Source organism: Chaetomium fimeti, assembly GCF_033439085.1.
Source record: "Chaetomium fimeti strain CBS 168.71 chromosome Unknown B0H64scaffold_12, whole genome shotgun sequence".
Taxonomy (NCBI): Eukaryota; Fungi; Ascomycota; class Sordariomycetes; order Sordariales; family Chaetomiaceae; genus Chaetomium; species Chaetomium fimeti.
Genome location: NW_026944340.1, coordinates 29,366 through 52,997, shown reverse-complemented (window position 1 = coordinate 52,997; position 23,632 = coordinate 29,366). Strand labels below are relative to the sequence as shown.

The 23,632-nt window shown below is 55.1% G+C and overlaps 8 protein-coding genes across 8 annotated transcripts; all 8 read right to left on the bottom strand.

Moving 5' to 3' along the window:
- Window positions 1–955: 955 nt before the first annotated feature.
- Window positions 956–4,157, bottom strand: B0H64DRAFT_451815 (uncharacterized protein; the record flags this gene model as incomplete). Its single annotated transcript, XM_062807182.1, has 3 exons — window positions 956–1,773; window positions 1,844–3,937; window positions 4,088–4,157. The coding sequence occupies 3 exons, from the start codon at window positions 4,155–4,157 to the stop codon at window positions 956–958; spliced, it is 2,982 nt and encodes a 993-aa protein (XP_062654085.1).
- Window positions 4,158–5,639: 1,482 nt separating this feature from the next.
- On the bottom strand, window positions 5,640–6,921 carry B0H64DRAFT_51862 (uncharacterized protein). Its single transcript, XM_062808372.1, has 3 exons — window positions 6,896–6,921; window positions 5,971–6,837; window positions 5,640–5,918 (listed from the first exon to the last, which is right to left on the bottom strand). The coding sequence occupies exons 2-3, from the start codon at window positions 6,696–6,698 to the stop codon at window positions 5,693–5,695; spliced, it is 954 nt and encodes a 317-aa protein (XP_062654084.1). The 5' UTR covers window positions 6,699–6,837; window positions 6,896–6,921; the 3' UTR covers window positions 5,640–5,692.
- A 3,202-nt stretch (window positions 6,922–10,123) lies between these two features.
- B0H64DRAFT_411570 (uncharacterized protein) lies at window positions 10,124–11,516 on the bottom strand. Its single transcript, XM_062804857.1, has 3 exons — window positions 11,226–11,516; window positions 10,909–11,162; window positions 10,124–10,859 (listed from the first exon to the last, which is right to left on the bottom strand). The coding sequence occupies exons 1-3, from the start codon at window positions 11,435–11,437 to the stop codon at window positions 10,294–10,296; spliced, it is 1,032 nt and encodes a 343-aa protein (XP_062654083.1). The 5' UTR covers window positions 11,438–11,516; the 3' UTR covers window positions 10,124–10,293.
- A 619-nt stretch (window positions 11,517–12,135) lies between these two features.
- Window positions 12,136–12,396, bottom strand: B0H64DRAFT_446887 (uncharacterized protein; the record flags this gene model as incomplete). Its single annotated transcript, XM_062806954.1, has 2 exons — window positions 12,136–12,185; window positions 12,234–12,396. 2 exons carry the CDS (start codon window positions 12,394–12,396, stop codon window positions 12,136–12,138), a joined length of 213 nt encoding a protein of 70 aa, XP_062654082.1.
- A 1,985-nt stretch (window positions 12,397–14,381) lies between these two features.
- B0H64DRAFT_51827 (mating-type protein MAT alpha 1-domain-containing protein) lies at window positions 14,382–15,798 on the bottom strand. Its single transcript, XM_062808371.1, has 3 exons — window positions 15,587–15,798; window positions 15,280–15,499; window positions 14,382–15,231 (listed from the first exon to the last, which is right to left on the bottom strand). Exons 2-3 carry the CDS (start codon window positions 15,428–15,430, stop codon window positions 14,477–14,479), a joined length of 906 nt encoding a protein of 301 aa, XP_062654081.1. The 5' UTR covers window positions 15,431–15,499; window positions 15,587–15,798; the 3' UTR covers window positions 14,382–14,476.
- A 444-nt stretch (window positions 15,799–16,242) lies between these two features.
- B0H64DRAFT_420793 (uncharacterized protein) lies at window positions 16,243–16,897 on the bottom strand (the record flags this gene model as incomplete). Its single annotated transcript, XM_062805488.1, has 2 exons — window positions 16,243–16,497; window positions 16,571–16,897. The coding sequence occupies 2 exons, from the start codon at window positions 16,895–16,897 to the stop codon at window positions 16,243–16,245; spliced, it is 582 nt and encodes a 193-aa protein (XP_062654080.1).
- A 140-nt stretch (window positions 16,898–17,037) lies between these two features.
- On the bottom strand, window positions 17,038–18,993 carry B0H64DRAFT_51767 (uncharacterized protein). Its single transcript, XM_062808370.1, has 5 exons — window positions 18,550–18,993; window positions 17,771–18,487; window positions 17,672–17,716; window positions 17,524–17,622; window positions 17,038–17,464 (listed from the first exon to the last, which is right to left on the bottom strand). The coding sequence occupies exons 1-5, from the start codon at window positions 18,571–18,573 to the stop codon at window positions 17,282–17,284; spliced, it is 1,068 nt and encodes a 355-aa protein (XP_062654079.1). The 5' UTR covers window positions 18,574–18,993; the 3' UTR covers window positions 17,038–17,281.
- Window positions 18,994–19,188: 195 nt separating this feature from the next.
- B0H64DRAFT_420791 (uncharacterized protein) lies at window positions 19,189–20,100 on the bottom strand (the record flags this gene model as incomplete). The annotated part of the gene is made up of 1 exon (XM_062805487.1): window positions 19,189–20,100. One exon carries the CDS (start codon window positions 20,098–20,100, stop codon window positions 19,189–19,191), a length of 912 nt encoding a protein of 303 aa, XP_062654078.1.
- Window positions 20,101–23,632: the final 3,532 nt, after the last annotated feature.

Sequence of the window (23,632 nt, the reverse complement as noted above, 5' to 3'; positions counted from 1 at the left end):
CGCCGCGGCCTTCCGCAGCCCCGCGGTTCGCGGCCGGCCCCTGCTGCCGTTCCTCGAGCGGATTCTTCTCTGCAACTCCGAGTTCTCCCGCCGACCATTGTCGATTCGCCCCGCCCGCGCAAACCAACCTACCCACGACCTGGCACGCTAGCTAGCAAACAACCGCCTCGTTCAACCATCCATCCACCCGACCAGCCGAGGGTAAGGTCGCTTTCTTTCCGCGTTGCAATCGTCGCAGGTCGGCCATGCTTTCCCTACTCTGCCATTGCTTGAAGCCTTGCGCGTGCGGAACAGTCGGTAGTTAACTGACTATCCAACGGGCAGGCGGCGGGTACGCGCCGCCCAAGAGGATGTTCGTATTGGGTGATATGTCGTTCGCCGCGCACGCAACGTTCCTGAGAACTTCCCCGACATCGGGGCCCAGATTGTCGACCGCGGCATCTCAAACTTGCACCGCAAGAGCGTCTACCGCCCATTCCGCACCCGGACCGTGGACAAGATCCGGCTCGACTGCGCGACGCCGGCTCGTGCTTTTAGGTATTCAGGAGCCGCAGGGCTTTTAGGGGGCCAGTGTAGAGGAGATTTTTTAAGGCGGCCAAGGACACCGTCGACCTCGCTAGGAAGATGGATCTGCCGCGACAAGTTACCGGTATTATCTCTCGTTCTCTTTGTAGTTTGAACCACTGCCTTTGTTGGAATCTACTTCCTATATATCGACATTAAGGGGTAAATGCTCCCCAAGGAGGAAATTGACAGGCTTCTTGACGTGACTAGGTACGGCCCTATAGCAACGATTATTGATAACTACTGCAAACAAGCTGACATTCCGGTTGCCCGCACATTAAACGCAACTCCCCTTTGACTTCAGCCGCGCAACACACAAATTCTCGCTTCGCAGTCCTCCGTCGAGCATGAACGAAAAAGGCAACAAGTCGGTTCTTGGTCTTCCACACCCCTACTCCGTTCCCTCCAGGAGCTGTTGGAAGTCGGCATCCCTCTTCTCGTGGCGAGCAAGAATGATGCGCTCCGCTGGGTGTTCGGATACCAGCTGGTAATGCCGCGAGACGTGAATCTGGCCGTAGCGGTAGACCCGGCCCGCCACCTGCGCCTTGAGGGCTTCAGAGAAGGGCAGGTCGACCGAGATGCTGTAGGCAGCTCGTTGCATGCCGTTGACCCCCTCGCCGCATACTGACATCACCGCGATGAGGAGAGCGGGTTTTCTTGCTTCGTCGAACCCGACCGGCCCCAGTGCCTCGTCAATCAGGCTTTGGCGGTCTCGGCACGCGGCGGTCAAAAGTTGCACATCCCAGCTGCCGGCCCAATGCCTGTCCGCGTAAAGGGCGTAGAGCACGGCGATCCCAGGTCTCGAGCAGAACAAAACCACGGATTTTTTGACGGGTCCCTTGATGCGTTGCCATTTGTTACCAGGGGGGTACTTGAACCCAGGTGCCGGCATGGACTTGTCTCTGATGGCCGTATCCAGTATCCGCTCGATTTCAGTTGTCTTCGAGGTCCCCTTGCACAGATAGTCCACAGCCCCGGCGGTGGCCGCTTCGTGTTTGCGGCGACCCTCTGGCGTCAAGTAAACCAAGTGGTTAGCGTATTGCGCCTTAATCCAATGGTCCCACCCCTTTTGGATGGCGGCCAATGCTTCGGGGTCGACGTCCGTCATCTGCAGCTGAGACGGGTGGGTAAATGTCGCCCCATAGAGTTGTGAAAGGAATCCCCCGGTCTTGGTGAGCCGGTTGAATATGGTTGCCGCATCGAAGTCACCTACATTGTCCGGCGGAGAGCGGTCAGCGGCGAACCATAGCCACGAGATACGGAACCAAGCAAGACTTACCACCCTTTCCCCCTTGCTTTGCCGATCGGACAATGCTCGACCACGCGTCTTGTTTCGACGATCCCTGGGGTTTCTCACAGTCGATCACCCGACTCTTGTGAAGTGGCAGCGCGCACTCCAACCCCCCCAAGAAGCGCGACTGGACGGTGCGCCGAGTCATGAAGCCGGCAAGGAAGTCTTTCAACTCCCCAAACACCGCCTCGCTAGTATCATCTGCACCTCGCTGCGACCTTAGTAGGTCAAACACCAGCGTATCGAACCGGGCTCGGCTCAGGCCGGCGCGCTTCTGGTCGCCGGCACTGCTCCAGGATTCGGGCAGAATGAAGTCTAAAGGGACCTTGAGGCTGGCCTTGAGCTCCTTGGTGAAGGGGGTCGCACTCATGAACATGCTCACCATCTTCCCGGTGGGATGGCGCCGCCTAAACATTTTCATGCAGGTATACACGATCGTGTCTCCTCCCTTGATCCGGTGGAACTCATCCAGGATGCAATGCCGCACCCAAAATGGAGCTACAATCCTCACGTCAACCTTCCTCTGCCAGCCTTGTGCGGCGAGGGGGTAGGTCTTGGTGAGGCTACGCATGATGGCGTGCCTGGGGTCTAGGGATGACGCGTCAGAGGGTAAAATCAGGAGGAAGTGCCGCTCCTTGAAGGGGTACTCCTGTCGGTCGTCCAGATAGGAAACTGCCGAATCTTGAAGCCCTTCCGCGCTCTGATTCTTGTTCAGCTGGCCAGTGTTGATGCTGTCAAAACCGCTCATTTTCTTTGCTGGCATCCCTTTCCCCGCGCCCGACGATTTCTTGGCACGTTTGATCTTGTTACCGCCGTCGACGACATCATGAGCGAACAACTTCTCTTTTGTCTCCTTGTTGGCCTCTGACCGGATGACTTCGACGAACTCCCACTTGGTTTCATCTGGCAGAGTGACAACCCGCTCCAGAAACACGTCGGCGCTATTTTGGGCTCCCTGGACTGTGCTGTTCGGCGTGAGGAAGACCGTGATACCCGGAATCAGCTCCTGGTGGATCTTGGACATAAGCGAGCCGGATCGGCAGATGCAGTCGTTGTATCCGAAGCCTTCGGCCACCTCGCACGTGTCCGGGTCGCCCCGACAGACCAGTCTCATCAGATCCACCGTTCGCAAGACGGCGACGGTACCTAGAGCCACCATCGTCTTGCCGAGCCCCGTGTCTAGGGCACTGATATAGCCAGTTCGGCCCGTGCCGTACGTGGCATCCAGGAAGTGCCAAACATCCCGCAGCTGGCCGGGGCGTAGCGCCATCTTGGTGCCGAACAGCTTCTTCCCGCTATCCATCTCCCTACACGCTGGGTCGTGACGGAAGAAGCGGCAGGCCTCCGTCCATTCTTCTTCGGTCCCGCCAAGCGTTATAGAGCCCAGCGCGTCGGGGCCGTCGTTGGCCTCATGTTCATCATATGCAGTGGTCGGTCCACCAGGGTCAGATAGCGCCCCATCGTCCGGCTCCGTGTGAGCGTTGGACGAGATCGAAATGACGTCGTTGTCCCTTTCGCGTTCTTCGGTTCTCTTGTCGTGGGCGGCCGACCTGGCAGGGCTAAATGGCGCCCCCTCCCCCGGTTCGGTGTCGGACCGTATGCTGGGGGTAGTGTCAGTTGGTTGCGTGACGTAGCGGCACAGCAAGATATGATCCCCATAGTGAGGGTCTTTCTCCAGCCCCTCTTCGCAGGCGCTGTTGAGAGCCCGGCGAAGGAGGGGCGCAGTGCTCGCGTCTAGCCATCTCTGGTTGCCGCTATAGCGGCCGATTTCCACTTCGAGCCTTAAGGAGTCAAGGCATACGGTGGCTGAGCGGGCGTGACTCGGCGCTCTTATTCTCGTATCGTCCAAAAACGCTTCCTGGAGCGCCTCGAGAAGGGCGCCCGTATCGATGCGTTCCGATACGACGTCTTCCCTCTCGTCGTACCTCTCGCGGGTCAGCCACTGCGTCAGGATGCCGATGAACGTTGTACCGGATTGCAACTCCAGCGCAACACCAACGTTTCGAAGGCAAACCCTATCCTCGGGCACGCTAGAATTGTCAACCTGCTTTTGCCGCTTGGCAGGAGTCAAGGCCCAGAGCGCTGCAGAGCCCGGCTCAGACACACCGCGCTTTTTAGAGCTGCCATTTCCCGCGTCCTACTCGGGTATGTGGGAGTCTGATGGGGTCGGCATGGCTGACGGGCAAAGGAGTTAGCTTCAACCGTAGGTGGGGCGAAATCGGCTGGGCGTACCTGGGAGGCGGCTGCTACTGGAAAAAGCTTGGCGTCCCTCCAGAGATCGCTCAGGCTCGCTCGCCTCCATAGCGTGATAGACTTTAGGGAACTGGATCCGCAGGTGATTGGGTCAGTTCGCGGCCGCCGACCGGATATTAATCGTTACTTACTACGTTCATCGACAATCAACGACCGTAAGATGTATGGGCGGTGGTTGGTTAAATTGTCGGCGCGTAGCGCGCTCGGAATGTTGCACAAAGAGTTGGCGGCGCACCGAAGGAAACAAAAAAAGGAACAGAAAGAAAGGTTTGACAGGAGTTAGGGCGTTGGGTGTCCAACCTAGCCGGAGTCGAACTGGAACTATTTGGCGGTTAGTTCCCGGCATCAACGCATCAACGGAATGCTAAAGCGACTGGTTCTTACTATGTTCCGTCCCGAATAACTGTTTGAAGGGGCCGAGGGGGCTGATTGCACAATCTGGCTGGGGTCGGAAAACGGCCACGCGGTTGTAACGAAGAACGCGAGAAGAAAATAGAACTCCCCGCAGGAATCAGCACCTTCCCGGCTTGACCGGTTCGCAACACAACGCGGTCGACGCAGAAAATCGTTGGACAAGGTCGGCCGAAGGATCGGGAGCGGTCGGAGAAATGCGGTCGAAGAAACGCGCTTGGAAGACGAAGACAGAGCGAAGAAACAGGAGGTAGCGGGCCGCCAGGTTGTTGCGGCGCAAGGATCCTGTGTTCATGCTGCAGCACTGGGGTGAGAGGCAGGGGAGGCAGGTGGAGAGCGGTTGCCGGGGACGAGGAGAGGCTTTGAACTCAAATGCCAAAAGTGGGGCGCCTCCCGCGAACGCCACAGAGTTGTCCATCCTGGCACGTGCAGGAAACATCGAACTTCTACCCTCTGTTTTCCTACCAAAACTTTCATCTCTCCTATACCGAGCTGCGCCATTACTACCATTCTACCTTCGTACGTTGTTTCGTCAAGAAGTTCTTTTTCTCGATTTTTTCTGACCGATTTTGCAGAACCTAGCATTTGCGACGACCGATCGATCATCGAAATCCGCCACACCAGCCGCCTCGGCAGGAAAGGAGTTTTCGAAATGGCGACGGAGCGCACAAAGACCCCGCCCACAGGCGCACAGGCTAGCGCGCAGGCTGCACAGTCGAAGGGTACGCCAAATTAGTCAAACTGCAATTCTTCCTGAAATTGATGTTGCGCATACCCCTTTTATGGGAGCATTACTTTCTGACATCATAACTAACATCCTTGGTGAAGAACAGAGCCAGGCGCTACAGGATATGCATACAGAGGTTCTGTCGAAGACCCATGACCCGGGGAAGGAGGTCGAATTCCTCGGAGAGCACCTTCCCCAGCCCCCTGAGGTGACAGTCACGAGCAAACCTGGGATGACTATCACTAAGACTGTTTACCCGCCATTGCCCGATGGCCGGTTCGGGAAGACGGTGATCCACTTGCAATCACACCCAGAGCAGGAAGGACACCACGGAGGGTAAACATTGGGATTATCAGTAAAGTGTAGTTCGCATCTTGCTTCTTTGTTGCCAGGCTTGCGCTTATTAACTCGGAAGCAAACTGGGACCTCCCTCTTACCCCCCCCTACTACTTAGATAGCGGCTCACCAAGCTTAGCATTCCGCCCTCGTCGCCGTTCATTCTGCTTCTCATCGGCAAATTTCCGCACCGCATCCTCGTAGAAAGTCACCCTACGCTCGCCGGCCCCCGACTTCCGTTGCTTTGTGTGTAGCTTGAGGTGAGCCATGTAGTTATCCCGCCGGTTGGCAGCATGGTTGCAGAACTGGCAAGAGAACGATACCCTATGATGCTCGCTGAGCCAATGTTAGTCCTAGCTGGGGATTTTCTTCCGTTTGTTTGACTTACCTCTTAATATGCCGTTTCACGTGCTCATTCCTGCGGTACGATTTGACGCATCCTTCCACGGGGCATTTGTATGGTTTTGCGGGCCTGACATTGTCTAGGGTGAAGGTGCTGTCGACTCCCCCCACTACGCGACGCTTCTTTTCTCTCTCGATCCCGGCCCGCCCTGAGCACCGCTGTAGTTGTTGGGGTCCTGGCGCCCCATGCCGCGCTCGCCCCACCAAGACGCCCTCCATCGAACACGGAGAGGGGGTCAACGGCATTGTTATGCTGTCGTCATTTTGCTTGATTGGCTCAGTTGTCCCGACGAGCGTCGTAGAAACCTGTTGGTCGGAGCTGACGGAGCTGTCCGAATACAGCTGATGGGCCACAATGTCGGACACGTGGTCGAAGTGTGTTGTTATAACGGGAGGGGTCAATAGGTGAGAGCCGCGACTGAGGCAACCGGCAAGGAGCGTGCAGTCTATGGTGTGTGAAGGAGTCAGTTGAGTACCGTAACTCCCAAGGGATTGGCCGAAAAAGTCACCCCGCTCTCCCGAAGGTGTGACGGGAAAAACAGGATAGACCGGGTTGGAAGCGTTGTCGGTCTTGGGCGCCGTCAGGAAGGAGGGGAATGTAGCTAAAGAAGCGGGCGTGAGATCAAGCGGGACCGCGCCGACTAACGAGGCGAAGGAAGAGCCGAAATCGAACGAAGTTGAAAACGGCAGACCCGAATCATTGGAGGCTGACATGCGTGCACCGAGGTTTGACGGAGCGAAGCAGGAACCAAAACCAATCGAATAAGGTGTCGGAGTTGAATGGCCAGAAGTTGGTGGTATGTCAGGATTGAAGTTTGCCGATGGTGCTTTCAGGTTTTCCGCCTGGAGATTGCTGAAATCGAAATTGTCAACAACGCCGGAGTCAGGGGCTATGTTAAAGATCGACGAACTAATGAGTTGCATCCTGCTTCCGGCTTCAATCAAGTTGCTGCGGCAAATATATATGAGCGGAATACTGGGCTAAGATGGACGGTAACTTTGGTTCTGAGCTGCGGAAGAGATGGGAAAACTCTCGTAGATAAGTAGATAGAAACAAGGGAGGTCGCCAGAGACCCGGGGCAATGTCGCAGCTCAACTTGCTTAAAAGGGGGTTCATTCAATGATGATCCTCGTCGGAATATACTCTCACTCAGGCAGCCGAGGGATGTTCAGCGAAAGGGCCGTGCGGAGGTCAGAAATCCTTCAGCGCCCGATGCTGACCACGACCCAAAGGGTGTCCCTAATTCGGCAAGGTCGATCAGACTGTTCACCACAGCGGCAAAGGGCAGAGTTTTCTCAATCATAGAACGCACTTACCGCCCACCTTTCCGAGACATCCGTGAACAGAATGGCTGAGTAGCCCCCGTAGCCGCCTAGCTCTAAGATGAGCACCCTTTGGTCCGATGTTCAGATCTTTTTTGGTATTCTTTTTTTCATCATTCGGATCTCCAGCGCTGAAAGAGTCGATGATCTACATGGCTGGGAAAACAAGGGCGGGTAATATATGTGGTATATCTATAAATGTAAGGGATCGAGCGTCGGTGGGCTGAGCTTTGCAAGGTCCGAAGCCGGGAGCCGAGTCGGCTGTGTCGTAATTGACAATAACTATCGCCCAACAACAGTTAATAGGACGTGCTTCGGCGACCGATGCACCTACCCGCAGCGGCAGCTAGCAGGGTGCGGAATCGTGATTCTCGCGCCATCCAATGGCTTGTATCAAGGGATCGTCTACAGTGATTGAAATTCTGATGATAGTCCTAAATTGCGGCGCCACGCGCTATAATGTCTCCCTATTGACCGGCGTAGGGATGTAAAGATCGAAGAATAAAGGAGCTGGTAACCCCCAACGCCACAACGGCAACGGCCCGCTATGTCACAGTGGAGGTATGGGCATCAACGAGCTCAACATTGCGAATCAATAGTGGCGGGATGGCACGCATGTGCGCAGGCTGAGTCTTTCTCTCAAGGGAGGTCGAGGGCAGATGTCGAGAACCAGCCGCTCGTCTGCAACAACATGCTGGCGGGCGGCGTTGGAGGGTTCCATAGAGAGGATTTATAGGGCCGAGGCCGAGCGTCGCCAAGCCCGTCGGCTTGCTTCCAATCTGCTTGGCTAATCAAACCCACAAAGGTGGGCCTTTTTGTTCATTCAGCAACACTGTCCGCGCGGTGAAAGGTATCTGGCTGGCGCCCGCCCAGAGTTCCTCTATCAACCCCAACCCAGATGCTCTACAGGTGCATGGATTTCATAGCGGTCTTGCCGTATTAAAAGCATTCGTAAAATTTATCTAAAGACACCTTCTATTTACAACATGGCCCACAGGGATGCCGGCGCCGCCCGTCAATGATTACGGTTTACACCGCAATCACGGGGCACTGTGAGATGTGGTTTCACGGTCCAAGTCCATACATCATTGGGACTGATAGCAATAACCCACAACCAATCGCTCCCGAGCTCCGAGCTCATTGCGGGGTGTTCCCTCAGGTGCCACCAGGCAGCTCCCTCACAAAGCATGATGTCAACTTCAAACTCTTCGCCGGCGCATCGCTCGCAGACCGACTGCCAACCCGGCACTCCACAGGCGCTCACATCGTGTTCGTCACGGGCGCTCCAGTCATTTAGAAGACCAAAAAGTAGACCTTCGTCGCCCTTTTCTGCCACCCATCTGCAGCTCTCCGAACCGCAGCCTCCGACAAAAACAAATAATACAACCACCATCCCATCCCTCGCCAACGTTGCCGCCCTGCCTGTCCACCGACAGCAACGGTTACGAGCACGCGATTAGGTCTTAACGTTAATTGCTCCCATCACAAGCGCAGAACCGGAGGAGTATGGCTGTGAGATGGCGCTGCTGCCGCGGTTTGTGACGGCTCCGACCGCCGCGTCGATGCTGTTTTATCGGACGGTCACTTAACCAGATCCGGGCGAGGACGTGGGCTGCGATGGGGTCCATGCAGGGTGACCATGCGGATGAAGATGAGGGGCTAGAGCTGGCTCGACACCTCCTGCGGCTATCAATGGCCAAGTCCAGAACGAAACCGCTCATGACGCCCGTCCTTGCCGAGGGGGAGATGCCAGTTATAGCGCCGACACCATTTCGGAACCTCCTCTTCTCAATACCCGTCGTTTTGACTTTGCAGATACCCTCCCCTCTGGACCTCTTCCTCAGCTAGACGGACTTACAGACCTACAGCAGCGTGCAACGCCTGGGCCACGGCGAGTGCAGCCGTATTTTTCCTTGGCGAGATCGGGGGATCCCTCCAAATGGAAGTGGTTGAGGGGCTACCAGACGGTTTCCATCGGTGGTTAACACAGCCAAGCAAACCCCAGCCCAAGCCAAGCCGCGGGTCGCCCCCCTCAGGACGAAGACACCAACATGCTCGACGACGACGTCTGGCTCGCCGAGTCCACCACCTCCTCCCCTCCCCCGTCCACCACCTCGCCAACCGACCAAACACGCCCTCTGTACGACCACAGACTCTCGCCACCGCCCACCGCGTTTACCTCCGTACCCTGATCCACCGCCTCTTGCTCACCTAGCAATATTTCACCGACCCGCTATTGTTATCTTAGAAGCACGCCGATCAACCCCCGCGAAAGTTCACGAACGAAGACGCAAGTGGGGGTTACTTATGAGCCGCTCGGTGCCCCGCTTCCCACCGGATCCCGCGAGCGAATCGCGTGTATACCCGGCCACAAAAAGCTCTTATACTTGTCAAGCGCCACCGTCGCTTCTCATACCTTTCCACTTCACGAGTAGTTCCAGGCCGTCATCATCCATCTTCCAGTGGTCATAATCCCGCTCTCTAATGAAACTGCTATAGCACCTCAAAACATTTCCCAAATACGCAGCAGGCTCCCAACTGTTGCGCTCCTGCTCATATCCTTCCTACATCTAATGACCTCAGTTCTAAACCCGCGTCACCCAAATAATCCAGACGTGCAAATCAGCTGAAGGGAAGACGTAGAGGGCAGTCTTAGTTCGATGGAGTCGGAGATGGGCCATGGATAAGACGGGTGTTGCATTGCAATCTGCCGAGAAGCGAATGTCAGCATCGGGGAACCAGGGAATCGGCTTGCTGTTCACCGTTAGATGGGGAGATGGGTCCTGACCTGTTTTTGTAGTTTTGTTTTCAAACTCTTTTTTTTTTTTTTTTTTTTTTTTTTTGGCTTTCCGAGTTCAGTGGTGCTTCTGAATACGTGTTCATTGCTGCTTGGCCGTGGAATCGGCAACTCTGGATGTCACAGGTTGACCGATTCAAGTCCGTGGGCGACGCTGGTTTGCATTCCGACCATTGCAAAATGGCGAGATTAAATCTCGTTCAAAATCCGAGCAATATCCGCCTCGACGTCCCAATTGTCAATGAGCTCCTCGAGAGTGGGTGCATAGATTTGACCATCATTCATGTCGAGGGCATTGTCAACTAGGGCCACGATCTCCTCAGCCGGTGCCTCCTGGACGAGAGTGGTCTCAATGGACTCGTTGGCGCTAGGCAGTAGATGGTAGGGCGTCCAGCCGGGTTGCACAACCGGGGGCAAGAAGCGCTGAGCACCGGGAAGTCGACGGGTGATATCGCTATCGGGTCTGATACCCGCCTTGTCGTTGTTGGCTTGAGCGCTGTAGTGCGCGCTGTGCTCGAAACCCTGAACACGGGGAGGAGAGGCAGACTGGGAATAGTAAGGTTGAATCGGGGGGATTTCAGTAACGTCGGACGCCCGGCGAGTCGCACGCCGGCGAATCTCAGACGGTTTGCGAGGCGCATATCGGTAGTTGGGGTGAAGCGCCAGCATCCGAGCCTTGATCTCCTTTGATTTCTGGTGGTATTTATCCCGAACCTCAGGGGTCTCGCTCTTCCACATGGCGCCCGTGATGACCGCTGTAAAGTGTGAGCTCACGGATCATAAAACATCGCACACCTGACTTACAAATCTCATTGTTGTGGAGGTCAGGGTTCTCGGCCTTGACGGCGCAGTGCTTGTCCTTGCGGTAGAGAATATACGCATTTGGGGGACGGGGAATCTTGATTTTCGGAGGCGGCATATGCTTCTTCTTCGGGTCCCAAATTGGAACAGTGCCGACGATGGTGATGTTTGGGCGGATGAGTTTCTTGGGGCCAAGAATCCAGACCTTGGGATTATCGGCGTCTCGCGCAAACATCACGTCCTCGCCCAGAAACTTGCTATATAAATGGTGAGCTGAGATCGCGGTAGGCAAAATCCCGGCGCGAAGAACTCAAACTTACCTCATCTCGCGAGCGAGCTCGATCTTGACCGAAATGTGAATGAGGCGGAACATCTCATCATCCATGATGATAACCTTCATGGGGTTCCAATGTCCCAGCTGAATGGCGAAGTGATTCCAATACTTCTGGCCGAAAACTTTGGCAATCGCGGGGTCGGGCGCCTCGAGCGAAAAGTAAGTCGTCATGTCGGCGGTCATCATGTTGGTCGCCATTTCTACTGGAAGTTGCGTCGATGCTGGATTGATGGCAATTTGAAAGTCTGGGATGAGAGGAAAGGAGGGAGAAAATGAGGGTGAAGGGTATGAAAGAGAGGAAAAGAGAGCGGGGCAGATGCGGGCTCCTCGGTATTCTTTGTTTATTCACTCGCAGCCACAATGGCTGTACTCAAGTTTCAAGTCTATTGACATACTTTAACTATAGGCTACTCTGGTGATACGCGGTAGAGTACACCAAGTTTCTCAACATACCGGATTCCTTCCATAGTGATTCCCCATCTTGAAGTGACCGGAATATCATGTTTGATGCCTTGTGTGATGGTTGGATTTCAAAATATCCCCGCGAAACATACGACGACGAGCCAACCGGTTTACACCACCGGTAACTGATTGTGTTAAGTGGAGCAAACATTCTCTGGTCCCACTCGGCGCCGTCATGGCCCTGGGCCCGTCCGCAATATCCACCTCGGCAACTACACCTGTCTGGTCAGCTAACATATACAGATCAAGGCACTCCTCCAAAACTGGCAGCACGTCGTCAGGAGCACATTTTTATACAGCGGGAACGATCACACCTACTGGCCACGATCTGTTCTTCCTAGACCCCGTATTGGTAATCGACGAGCCCATACCGCTCGATACTATCGCAGAGGCTCATCAGGCCCTCCCCATTTTCTTCAGTCCATCTGGCGGGACTAGGGCTTGCCCGAGTTGAAGCTGCTGGCCTGATCGTCAGATGTAAGGCCTGGGCATATGCGGTCAGCCACGTTCCATTCTGTTGCAAAACACATACCTAATTTCTTCACATACGACAGAAGCCATTTCGAAACCCCAAGGAGGGAATCGCTAGCCGTCGCCAGCACACCATCTTGTATGTTTCGGAATATTTCCTGCAGTGTCGACTGGTACCGTGCGTACGCGTCGGCGAGGCCTACCGCATCAGCGTACTTCTTCATGGTGTCAGGAGCGGTTTGCGTAGTCGCTGTAGGCATGCTGCCGGCAGAATAGCCACGAAACCCAGCTTGTTAAGATACTTGGGGTGCTAGAGGATCCTGTCTGGGCCTGCAAATTGAAGGTGGTCCCCGTGCAGGCAGGCTGCCCATGGTCCGCCGTAGCGTAACGGTAGCCCGGCGTCATCATTGTTGCCGAAGGGCCTCGGTACGTGCTATACCCAGTCAAGCTGCCATCCACCAAGGTGTCTCTGGGGGCCACATGCTCTTGGACAGGCCATGAGTATGTCAAGAAACCCGGGGGCTACCATTGGTCCCTGATCTGCGCGTTGTCGGACGACCTTACCGGTGATTGCATGGGGGGTTGTATCCAGGCGACGGGCTGCCTTGCGGAGCTGGTGCGCAGAGGGACGCAAAGGTTGGCCGAAGGCTCCGCAGAGCGGTATCCCCGGCGATACGCCTCCCGGGACGGCCGATACGGCAACAAAGGCAGCGGACGGAATATGCAGTCGATCCGAAGCTTCTTTCATCTTGTGCATTTTCCGGTCATTGTCTTATACCCGACTTTCCGTGCCCACTCCTCGTTCCTGTCTATGCACGCGCCGGTGGCGAGACGCTCTAGACGCTCTCCAGAGATTGATTGTCGAGAGAATACTGCCTATCCCGCCGCCGCTCGTGCAGCCACTTCCAAAGTTCAACCTCGAAACTAACAGCCATACAACCCAAACACTGGACCAGAAGTAGACTTTCCCAACGACGTATAGCGCCTACAGTCGGTAATAGGAGTGTAAGGAGGTTGGACGCAATCCCCGAAATAGCTCGCGGTAAAGGAATTGTTTTCCCGCCGAGGTACACCTCAACAACAACAAAAACAACCCAACAGGCATGGAGACTCACTGGTGCAGCCTGTAGAAGATACGGAAAGTCGACCGCTAAGTCGGACCCCCTACTTGGCGGCCCCCCCAACTTTTCGTTATTCGTGTAAGCCATTGATACCCAACCTCCCTAACAACTTCAAACAACAACCACTTTACCAATTCAATTCCTTTACACTTCCTGTTTTGCATACTGATTCATTATTGCGAAATGCCCAACTACACTGAACAACAACTTCAACAGGCCCTTTTGCACTTGTAAGATGGCCGTACACTGGCTTCGGTTTCGAAAGATTGGTCCATTCCTAGGTCTACTTTGCAGAGCCGTTTGTAGGGCAACCAACCACGACTGGAAGCTTACGAAAGTTATCAAAGGCTTTCCAGGGTTTAGGAGAGCCGTTTAGCCGAGTGGGTTCTTACCTAGAAAGCCCTGGGTGTTGCACCTACCCATTCGCAAATCAAGGAGTTGGCCCAACGGATTCTTCAGGCCCGGGGAGACTCAACACCTCTCGGAAAACGTTGGGTAACCCGGTTTATCAAACGGTCTCCGGTTCTTGGAACTAAGAGGGCCCGGGTAATGGATCACACCCGTGTCAATGGAGCTACTACCAAAGTAATTCGCGGTTGGTGGCCAAACCTGGCCATCCTAGCTATCAAGGCTATTAAACTAGCCAATAGGTGGAATATGGATGAAACTGGTGTTATGGAAGGTATGGGAATGAATGGCCTGGTTGTTGGAAGGAGGAATAAGAGTGCTATTTTGAAGAAAGCCCCTGGTGGATCTCCTTCATCGAATGCATCTCGGCCACCGGCCAGTCGACTACTTGTGGACGGGGGATCTAGATAAGTCTATGGATAGAGGGTGCGGGCAAATGCGGAGAGCGGAACGAAAGGCGAGCGTCGGGCCGATCAGAGCATTGAGAGGTCCGTCTTTCGCCTCCACCCCTTCGTCTTTGTCCTTCTTGTCCTCCTTGTGCTCTCCCCTCTCCGCGAGCAAGCGCTGTGACAATGGGAAGACCTGATCTCGGAAATGGTGGCGACAGACAAACGGCGAGCCCAGAGACATTCCGCAAGCTAGCAAGCCATGCAGACTGAAATTACAGGGTTCGTAAGCTACTGTAGTATTAGCCAATGATATGGTGTGCCCTCCTTGTCAAAGGCTTTCTCATGGTTTGTGGCGTTGTCCACACGACCCGCCCCCTAGTTGTTGTTCATGGATCAGCAATATGCGCACCATTCCCCATGTCAATCGTGTAGAACTGGTTGCCAGGATTGGTCTGGTTGCCGAGGCTCCCATTGCATTCGCCCTGGGGGATCTTATCCAACATCGCATCGAGCTCAGGATCCTCGTTCTGAACCGCGAAGAACGGGTCGGTTGCCGCAAGGTCAGGAAGCTGGTGAACAGTGACACCCTGGGTGATGAGAGGGTGGGTCGTGGTGACCTGAAACAGCGCCGACATGGCCATATGTGGGTTATACTTCGCAAACTGGTAGAATCCCTCCATGGTGTTGTGGGGATTCACCACTGGCCCCGTCTGTGTGTTGACGCAGATAACATCGTTGCTCAAAGCGGTGAGTTTTGCAATGATCGGAAGCCGGTTGGTAACTGGCAGGCCGCCGTTAAGGCAGTTTATAAACAGGCCAAGTCCGTTCATCGGCTGGTGACAGCTCTGGATCCCTCGAACTGCAGTGCGCTCGAGCTTGTGTGTGCCGTCGTCGTGCTGGATTAGTTTCCAACCTAGGGCCACCAGGTAGCTCTCGCGGACAACAATCCCCATGTGCTTGATGGCAAACTGAATCCAGTTCTGCAGCGTAACGTTCTCGCCCGACAGAAACTCTCGGATCGCCGAATACACGGCACACATAAAATCCCACTCCTTGTGGAACGGGTCCTCTTTCCAAAGTATCGTCATGATAGGCGACTTCTCTTTCTGCGTGAGCTGGGAGAAGAGCCACGAGTAGTATGCTAAGGAACGTTAGAATGAGCCACGAAATCGTAATTTACCGGACTTACCACGATAACCCATAAACCCGTTGACCTTCTTCTTGGCGGGTTGCCGCTGGTTTTCGGTGCGCATCATAGTTGAGAGTGCTTTCATGGTCGTCTCGCGATCTCCTTCAGTAAGGCCTTTGAAGGTTTGGATGATCTGGTTGATGTCCGCCATTGCTGGTCAATGGTGCAGTGTGTTGTGGTGTTGAGGGTCGAAAAGTCGATTGTTTTTGAATGGTTGAAGCTTAGCGAAACTTTAGTCCCAGAGGAATGCAAGGAGAAAAAGCACCAACGTTTGGTTGGAGGCTAAAGATCAAGCCGGTTCGCTTACCCAAGACGATATAGGCTTTAAGTCAGTCCCTTTGTCCATTTCTCCCTCGGTATTAAAATTGGTGTGGCGGGTATATCTTCAGCACGCTGATCTAGCGCGAGAAGGGTGACAATGATATCTGTAGGCGGCAGAACAAAGGCAGTCTGGAAGTGTAGGACCCCGCATGTGGGGCCTTGCTATGAGTCTTAGCAGATCAGCTTGGAGGCGTTCTCCAAGTGTTCAGCGTCCTAACTTCAGCAGCTAAAGCGGGACCTGCTGGTTGAGGCTGCGTGGTGTTGTTAGTCGAGTCCTTCCACCGCGATTGCTCCATTATCTCCTCCACGTTCTATCCCAGTCTTCCTGTTGGCATTGCGTGTTTGATCGTTGCTTGCACTTCCTTCATATGTGACCAACGCCTTGGCTCCGATGGTGCTTTTCTTCCTAGTACTCGTCTTGCCACTGAGCATTGCAGTGCAAGCATGGTAACTTGGGATGGGCGGCCTTGCGGACAATTATGTAACTACCTAACCAAGCGACAGGCTCTGTTCCAGCAAATAGAAAGTATATTACAACAGGATATTACGGCAACCGTACCTAGGATTCGGATAGAGCAGCGTTTGGTGTTGAACGTAATGCTAATGATATAGTCCGCAATCTAGCAGATATAAATTTTACATTTAAGCCCGATATTTGGTGATGCGGCCCGACGCCACCCTTGATCCCCTAGAGCCATTGCGTTTTTTTGCGTAGAGGGCTGACAGACGCTGTAACAACGAAGCAAGGTACCCTGAGAACCTCTTCGTCTTGTGGAGATCAATCCTCGTTTTGTCTCGGAGCGTATAGGTGCGGAACTCCTCAAAAGTGCCCCACGCTTCGGCACGTTTGCCCGTCCGCCGCGCATCTATGAGGTCGACAATGTTGACGAGCGTATTCTTCAAGTTTTCTTGCACTCGGTGGCCGAATCGCTCGGTTCGATGCCGACCTCGTGACATAGGGCTTGGTAACCTGGAGCGTTTTCTCTTCTCCGCCGAGCTCTTCTTCGTTGACGTCGTCTAGTTGTTGCGGCAGCGAGAAGTAGTGGAGTTCCAGTTTCTCCCTTATCGCGATGGTGCGCTGTCGGGTGTATTCCGAGGAACCGGGAACCCACCGCTGGGATGAGGCGACGCAGGCGAACGAGTCGTCAAAAGATGCCGCATCGTTGGGCGTGAAACGCTCAAACTTGGCGAAGTGGGACTGCGAGGCGGCGGGGCCCCACCGTGTCCCTCGTTCACGGAAAGATTGGAAGTGGTTTACTTGAGACCAAATGGCGTCGTGTGGTTCTCTTGGGCCCATGTCGGATTTTTCACGGGAGCCAATAGGTTCTACCACACTGTATTACACAGCAAAGCCTGGGAGTTTCTCACGCCGGAGCTCAGGTAGGTTTCGTCAAAGGGGGTTAAGGTTGTATCAGCCCTGCAGGGATCTTGCGCTTTGGTCCGGTTCGACGGATGACATAATTCCCAACAGATTGTCATTATAAGAGCGACAGATGGAGAGAGGCGCTGCGGGCTGGAAATCAGTTTGCACTGGACCGATTTCCGAAACTGAATTTCATCCTGCAGCACCCGAAAGTCGCTGCGGAGTTAAATGGACCGTCATAACTCCGTCATAACTGCCCCAAAACCCCGAAGGGTTTTTCTGTACTCGATCTCAAACGAAACGCAGAGGCTCTAAAGCCTACCAATCCCGCTCGCCGTCGAACTCGAGACAGTATTTGCGGCCCTCCGCTTCTAGGAAAATGGGGACATCGGGGATATCCTCTCCCAACAAAGCAATCCCTGCCAAGTCTGGGGCATTGATCTCAGCATTCAACGCCTCGAGTCTTGAGAGACCCAAGAGGTCATATTCCGGGCAAGGAATCTGGTTGATCACAATCAGCTTCACACTCAAGCCCGTGGATGCCCAAAGATGTGACGTACCTCACTCATATCCTCCAGACACAAGATCGCTGCCTCCTCGGTTCTCTTCCAGCCCCTGAAATAATGGGACAAGCGGCACTGGACTCTTCTAGTCCTGGCCTGTTTTCGTGTCAGTACTTGCCTTTCCGCTAAGATAGAATGTACCCACGGCTCTGATGGCCTCCGGGAGACGTGGTCCAGGGAATCGGAGAAACTGTTGGATGATGTCAGTATACTGAATAGCTTTCTTCCATTATTAGTAACTCACTCTCTCAAACATTTCGCGATAATTATCATAATCGCGGCGGATCTCGGGTTGTACCCAGGTAATGGTAGTCGGAAACATGAGCCTGAAGTACGGTTGCGGCTTGCGCTCCCTGAACAACTCTGGTCTCACTATCGGGCCTGGCTGGAGGTTTCCAAAGAACTTGTGCCATGGGTTGCCTGGAACATGCCTCAACGGATGAACCAAGCTCTCTGTGTGCCAGTACTGAATCAACCTCTCCGTCTCCTCATTATCGTCCGCTGGGTCGGGGACGTCGCTCTGCTCAACATGGCCGTACTTGTGGAGAAGAAAGTCGCCATAAACCTTGACGTCCTCGTTGTAGATGAGGCCACAGTCCCTGCCCGGGTAGGTTTCGGCTGTCTTGTAAAGCAGAAGAGTGGCGAGAAGCTCCTTCACTAGCGCTTGGGATTCCTTAACTTGTTTTTCCAGAGATTCGTCCCCTCCCGAAGCAAGTCGAGTCCTTCTCTGTTGAAAATTGAGAAACTCGAGTATGGCGTTTGACGCCGCGAGAAAGTGACAAACGGTCTTGACCACAGCAGGCTGATCGACGATCACCAGCGAAGGAGATTGTGCGACCCTTTCGGTGGTTACCAAAAATAGGCTGGCCGTTTGCAAGATGTCATCGAAGGAGTTCTCAAACGTCTCAATTTCCGTTGCAATAGCGGAGCGAATGTATTGAGCTTGTAAACGCAGAACAACCTGAGAATGAGAAGTTGACTGTGTCAGCAAAGTCCTTAAAGTCTACCCAATTAAACACTCACTTGACCAAGTGCGTGGCGATCCATTTGTACACCGCGGGATTGGAAAGATCGGTTGATGAGAAATAAAAGTGAGGGTAGCACCGAGGGAATTCAAAGCTTCGAGGGAGCTCGTCCCGGTGGTACCCTAGAGCTAACCGATTTACTTTGCCTGGAGGAACATTTATGCCTGGAGGAACATTTATGTTCCGAAAGGTTCCTTTTCCGAGAAAAACCATGACCATAAAGATGGCTTGCTCAAGCACGGACCAAATCCCCATAAAAAACCCCATAAAAAAATCCGTGCCGTTTTCCCCCGTATACTGTGAAGTTTTTACTGCCATTATCCTAATGATTGTGGAAGGAGCCATCTTGTTTTGCGTGGAGGAAGTTGTCTCTGACGATGAGCGTCTCGAAGTTGGGCTTGGCAGTGGTGGTGCACGGACGGTCTGTTAGGCCGGTCTCCCTGAAATTCAACTGTGGGGCTGGCCCCGGTTTATAAGGACCAATGAGATGGCGCACCCCTCGGTAGCTTCACCGACAACCACGAAAGGATGCAGATTGCAGGCCAACAAGGTGAGAAGGAAAATAAAAATATCAATTGGAAGTAGCTTATTCCGCTAGAAAGTCGCTACCAGAACAGAGCTACGGCAGAGAGGCGTGCTACGATCCGAGCTCGGAAATCCCAGGGTCTCGCCAGAGCGCCGCGTCCTCTACGTCATCGGTTTCAGTACCCTGCCTAGATCCAGGCATGGCCTCCCATTCCGGAAACCACGACTCGTGCCTATGGTCTGTTTCGAAGCGCCGTCTGGTCTCCTCGCCCCGTCGTTCCAGCTTGAGGATGGCGTCCCTCATGTCTTTGTCGAGCACGTTCTTCGGCTCGATGAAGTCACTGCGCGCCGGTTTCCGAAACAGATGCAGCCCGTCCCAGCTCTGCGCTCTCGACAGCTGCACGTACAAGCTCATGAAGCTCGGTCGAGTCGCCGTACCGCTCGAGTGGACGCCTTTGAGGTTGACGAGCACGTCCGAGAACTGCTTTCCCTGGCTCTTCTGATCCGTCATGGCGAAGGCCGGCGTACAGAGAGGCCCTGTTCTGTGGGTGACCCACCGAAAACCCGGCTTGCCCCTCGATCTGTTGTCCTTACCCCGCATTTGGCTCGGAATGGCGACCGTCTTCCTCTTGATCAAGATGGTGCCGTTGGGGAGCCCGGGAATGGCGAGGCCCGCGCTATCATCCGACTCCAGGAGGACGGCCACCGGGGGTCCGAGATGGAGAGTCACGTCGCTGGCGAGGGCGATGGTGCCAGCGGCGAGATCGGGGAAGATGTCTACCGCCCGGAAAGGCGCCCCGTTGACCACCTTCAGCCCGACGAACTGGTTCCGCGTCACCACGACTGGCATCCCTTGCGTGTAGAAGAATAGGCCTGGGGTTGGAAGCTGCGAGTCGTCTCCGTAGCGAAGCACGCGGCACAGCTCTTCCGCGCTCAATCGCTTCCCCGACTCGGTGTCATGCTTGGCCACGAAGATGGAGATGTGCTTGCTGTGAGCACGGGCCCATTGAACAACGGCGGCCATGTTGAGGTCCCACCGGTCTTGGTTGAGGGGCGTGATGGCTCTCAGGCCATCTACGAAGGAGGACTTGCACGACGGTGTATAGAGGCGTTGGCTCAGCCGGTGGAAGTCCTGCTCGGTCTGTTCGCCACTGCGCAGGCGCCGGAGGAAGCCCCGCAGCCTTGGACAACCGGCCGCGCGGACCTGTTCGCGGAGGATGACGACGTTCGTGAACTGGAGGAACAGCTTATGCGCTGCTAGGTGCTTTGCCGAGCTGTCCGGTCTCTGTCCGCCGCGGTCCCTAGGCGTTGGCAAGAGGAGGCTGGTCTGCAGGACGGGGTCGAACTGGAAAAAGTCACCAAAGAACATGACCATTGGGATCCCGCCAAACGGTCGATGCTGATCATCCCTGTACTGCTTCAGGCGGCTGTCCACCGCCGCGAGCGTGAGACCGCCCACCTGGCTGATCTCGTCGATAACCAGCATGATCATGTTTTTCCACCGCAGCTTCTCTTCTTCCGAGACGTTCTTTGCTGTCGCTGCCCTGCCCTCGAACGCAATGTTTGCCGCCGAGTGTAGCGTCACTCCGCCGATCAGCGCAGCCGCGTTGCCGCTGGCGCCCGTTAGGAGCAGCGTGTGGAGGCCACTTTTCAGCCGGAACATGTCCTTGATGGCGTGTATGGCGCGGGACTTGCCTGTGCCGCCTTCACCGCCGACGTACTGGAAGTGCTGCCGACCCCCCTCTTCCTGCAGTCGCGTGCCGCGCTCGTCGAGGAATGCCGCTGGTAGTAACACTGCCATCGACTGGAGCTTGTTCAGAGTCCAGTGCCTTGTGAGGCCCAACGCCACATCGACGTGTGTTGCATAACGGCCGAGTTCCAGCCTCATCTGTCCCCCCGGACCGACCCCGTTGGCTGATCCTTCACCTCCGTGAACGGACCACCGTGGGTTCCCGTGGGGCTCGCCGGAATGCGCAGAAGACGGATTCATTTGCTTGCCCTGGATCTTCGCCGTCACGCTGCTGTCCTCTTTCTTCTGGACCTTCAATACTGCGTCGATCTCCTCGCGGCTGGGAAGTCCCATGCCTCGGAAAGGCGAGCTTTGCAGATCCTGCAACATGGTATAGAAGTGGCGACCGCGTTGGGCGGCAGTGCTGCCGTCCTGGCTTGGGTCAACTGCCCTCGCCTCTTCGTCCAAGCGCCTCAGGGCCGAAGTCGCTGTCATATCCCTAATCTCGCTGCCTTGAACCGTTGAAAGGACATCCAAGAAAGCTTCGTAATGGTCCTGTGGATCGATGCCCCCAACATCCGGTCCGACGCCGTCATCGTCCCCCTCCCGGTCGTCAAAGTCAAACCCGTCGACGACGTCTTCGTTTTCCTGTTCTAGCCCTTGCAGCTTTCGGTCAGCACGGGCATCGTCCGCCGAGACGCGTAGCAGAGCGATGTTCTGGACGTGTGAGCGGATTCGGGCGCCCAGCTGCCCCTCGAGCGATCGCCAAAGTCCTGGTATATCGTCCGCCGGCTCAGCCTGAAACCTTTCCCATGGAACGAAGAGCGCAAGGTGCAGAACTGCGTTTCTGTATGTGACATGTAAACCCTTTCCTTTTACGCCAAGAGGATCCTGCTACTTACCTTCTTACAAATTTCTCGTCCTGCTCTTCGAACTCGTCTGTGAGGCGACCATGAAAGACGGGGACTGCTGTCCCGTTAGGAGTTCGGAGGCATTGAATCCATCCTTGGCAGACTGTTGCCGATGGTGGAAAAGGAACCGAGGTCGGGTCTCGCCGGTGACAATGCTCCTTTTTCAGGACCACAAAGGATACGTAGTCATAGAAACAGAGGTGCTCGAGGATCGGCCCGCGGTGCTTGTACGCTTCCAAATAAGAGAGCTTGAAGCCGCTTTCTCCGAAGTAGACATTGTTTGGGTACGGCTCTTCACCAAGGTTCGCCAATGCTTCTCGCAGACCAGGCCACTGTCTAGCACAGGCCCAGTACAAGGAATTCAGATGTATCCAGCTCCAGGCAGGGACGTTCGTGAAGTCGGTCTCGAAGCCGAGCAGATAGCCAAGCACCTCGGGATGTGAGAGCTCTCTGCTCGTGTAGATTCGATTTGCGACTCGTAGGAGGAACGATCTGGTGGCTTCTCCCATCGCCGACGGCGCAGCCGAGCCGTCTGGCTCTCCTTGCTGCTGTAAGGCCAACTCCAGCAGCTCCTCTGCATGAGCGAGTCGCTTCCACATCGGAGCGTTGAGCTTCGAGGCGTAGTTGCAAATGTAGTGGACGAGCGCCAGCCCCTTTTTCCGCGTAAGGATTGGTGATATGTCAGTATTATGCCGAAGACCCACGGCCATGCTCTGGTTGTACTGATTGACCATCTGATGATCCCGTTTCACCTCGAGCAGGCCGTCTTCCATAAAGCTAGTCTCCGGCACGAGTTTCCACGGAGCCCGGAACCGACATAGCTGCGCTTTGCATTTCTCCGTACCCGACTTGAGAACTTCCTTGATCGAGTACTTCACACACGTAGCGGTATGGTGATGGACTTGGCAGCGAGACGCGACGAAGTTGGCTTCGCGCTCAAACCCCCCCGATAGCCACTCCGCGTCGTGAATCATCTCGGGCTCTACCACGGTGGTCTTCTTGCCACTCTCCGTTGCCTCCTTCGCCAGGGCCTCGTCCAGGGTCCCGGTGAATACGTCATCCAAGAAGCTCTTCACTTTGGACCGGTATACCCCTTCGTCGGGGTTGGCCATATCGCGGACGAGATTCGCCAGATCTAGGTTCCCGTCCAGCCACAGCAGGCCGTGCAGGTGAAGGGCCGCGCGGTCGTTGGTCTCTACCGTGGCGTAATAGTGACTGACGTTCCCGTATATAGAAGGCCGCCCAACGCGAACGTAGTGCTCAAAAAACAGGGAGATCTCGCGGAAGAAGAAAAGAGTCGAGCTCAGAGGATCGTGGACCGAGAGGGTCGTCACCTGCAGCGCCGTGGACAGTGCGCTGAGAAAGGCTCTGGCGGCCTCGCCATCCCGTCCCCTATGCGCCGCAAGCTTCAGCTTGACCGGGTTGTTGATGTCGTTTGGGTTGAGCGTAAACCAGATAGCCGTGAGGCCGAACGCCACGATCATGGACCAGATCTTCTTCCGCATCGACAGGCGGCTCTCGTTTGATAATCGATGTCGGCTACCGTATAGAGAGAGCTCCTTCATAACTGCAAGGACGTCCGTCCGTCGTCTTTCCCGTCTCAGACATCTCCTTTTGCGCCTCCCTCAACCGCTCGGGTGTCAGCCTTCGATGGATTCCCTCAACGCGTCGGAGAGCCGACCGCTTCAAGCGTCCCTGGCCGATTCGTCGATTCCGGGACCTTACAAGAATGTTGAAGATGAGGAACCCAAACATGGGGTGCTGGGCAAAATGCCCACCGTGTCTCTGCAGGACGACCTTGGCCCACGATTCTAGCGTCATATCTCGCAATAGGGGATTGACTGAGCCTCCCTCTTCGTTGCGGTCCGCCACCCGGGGTCCGCCACGCCCATACGGAAAGCAAGAAGGGAACGTCT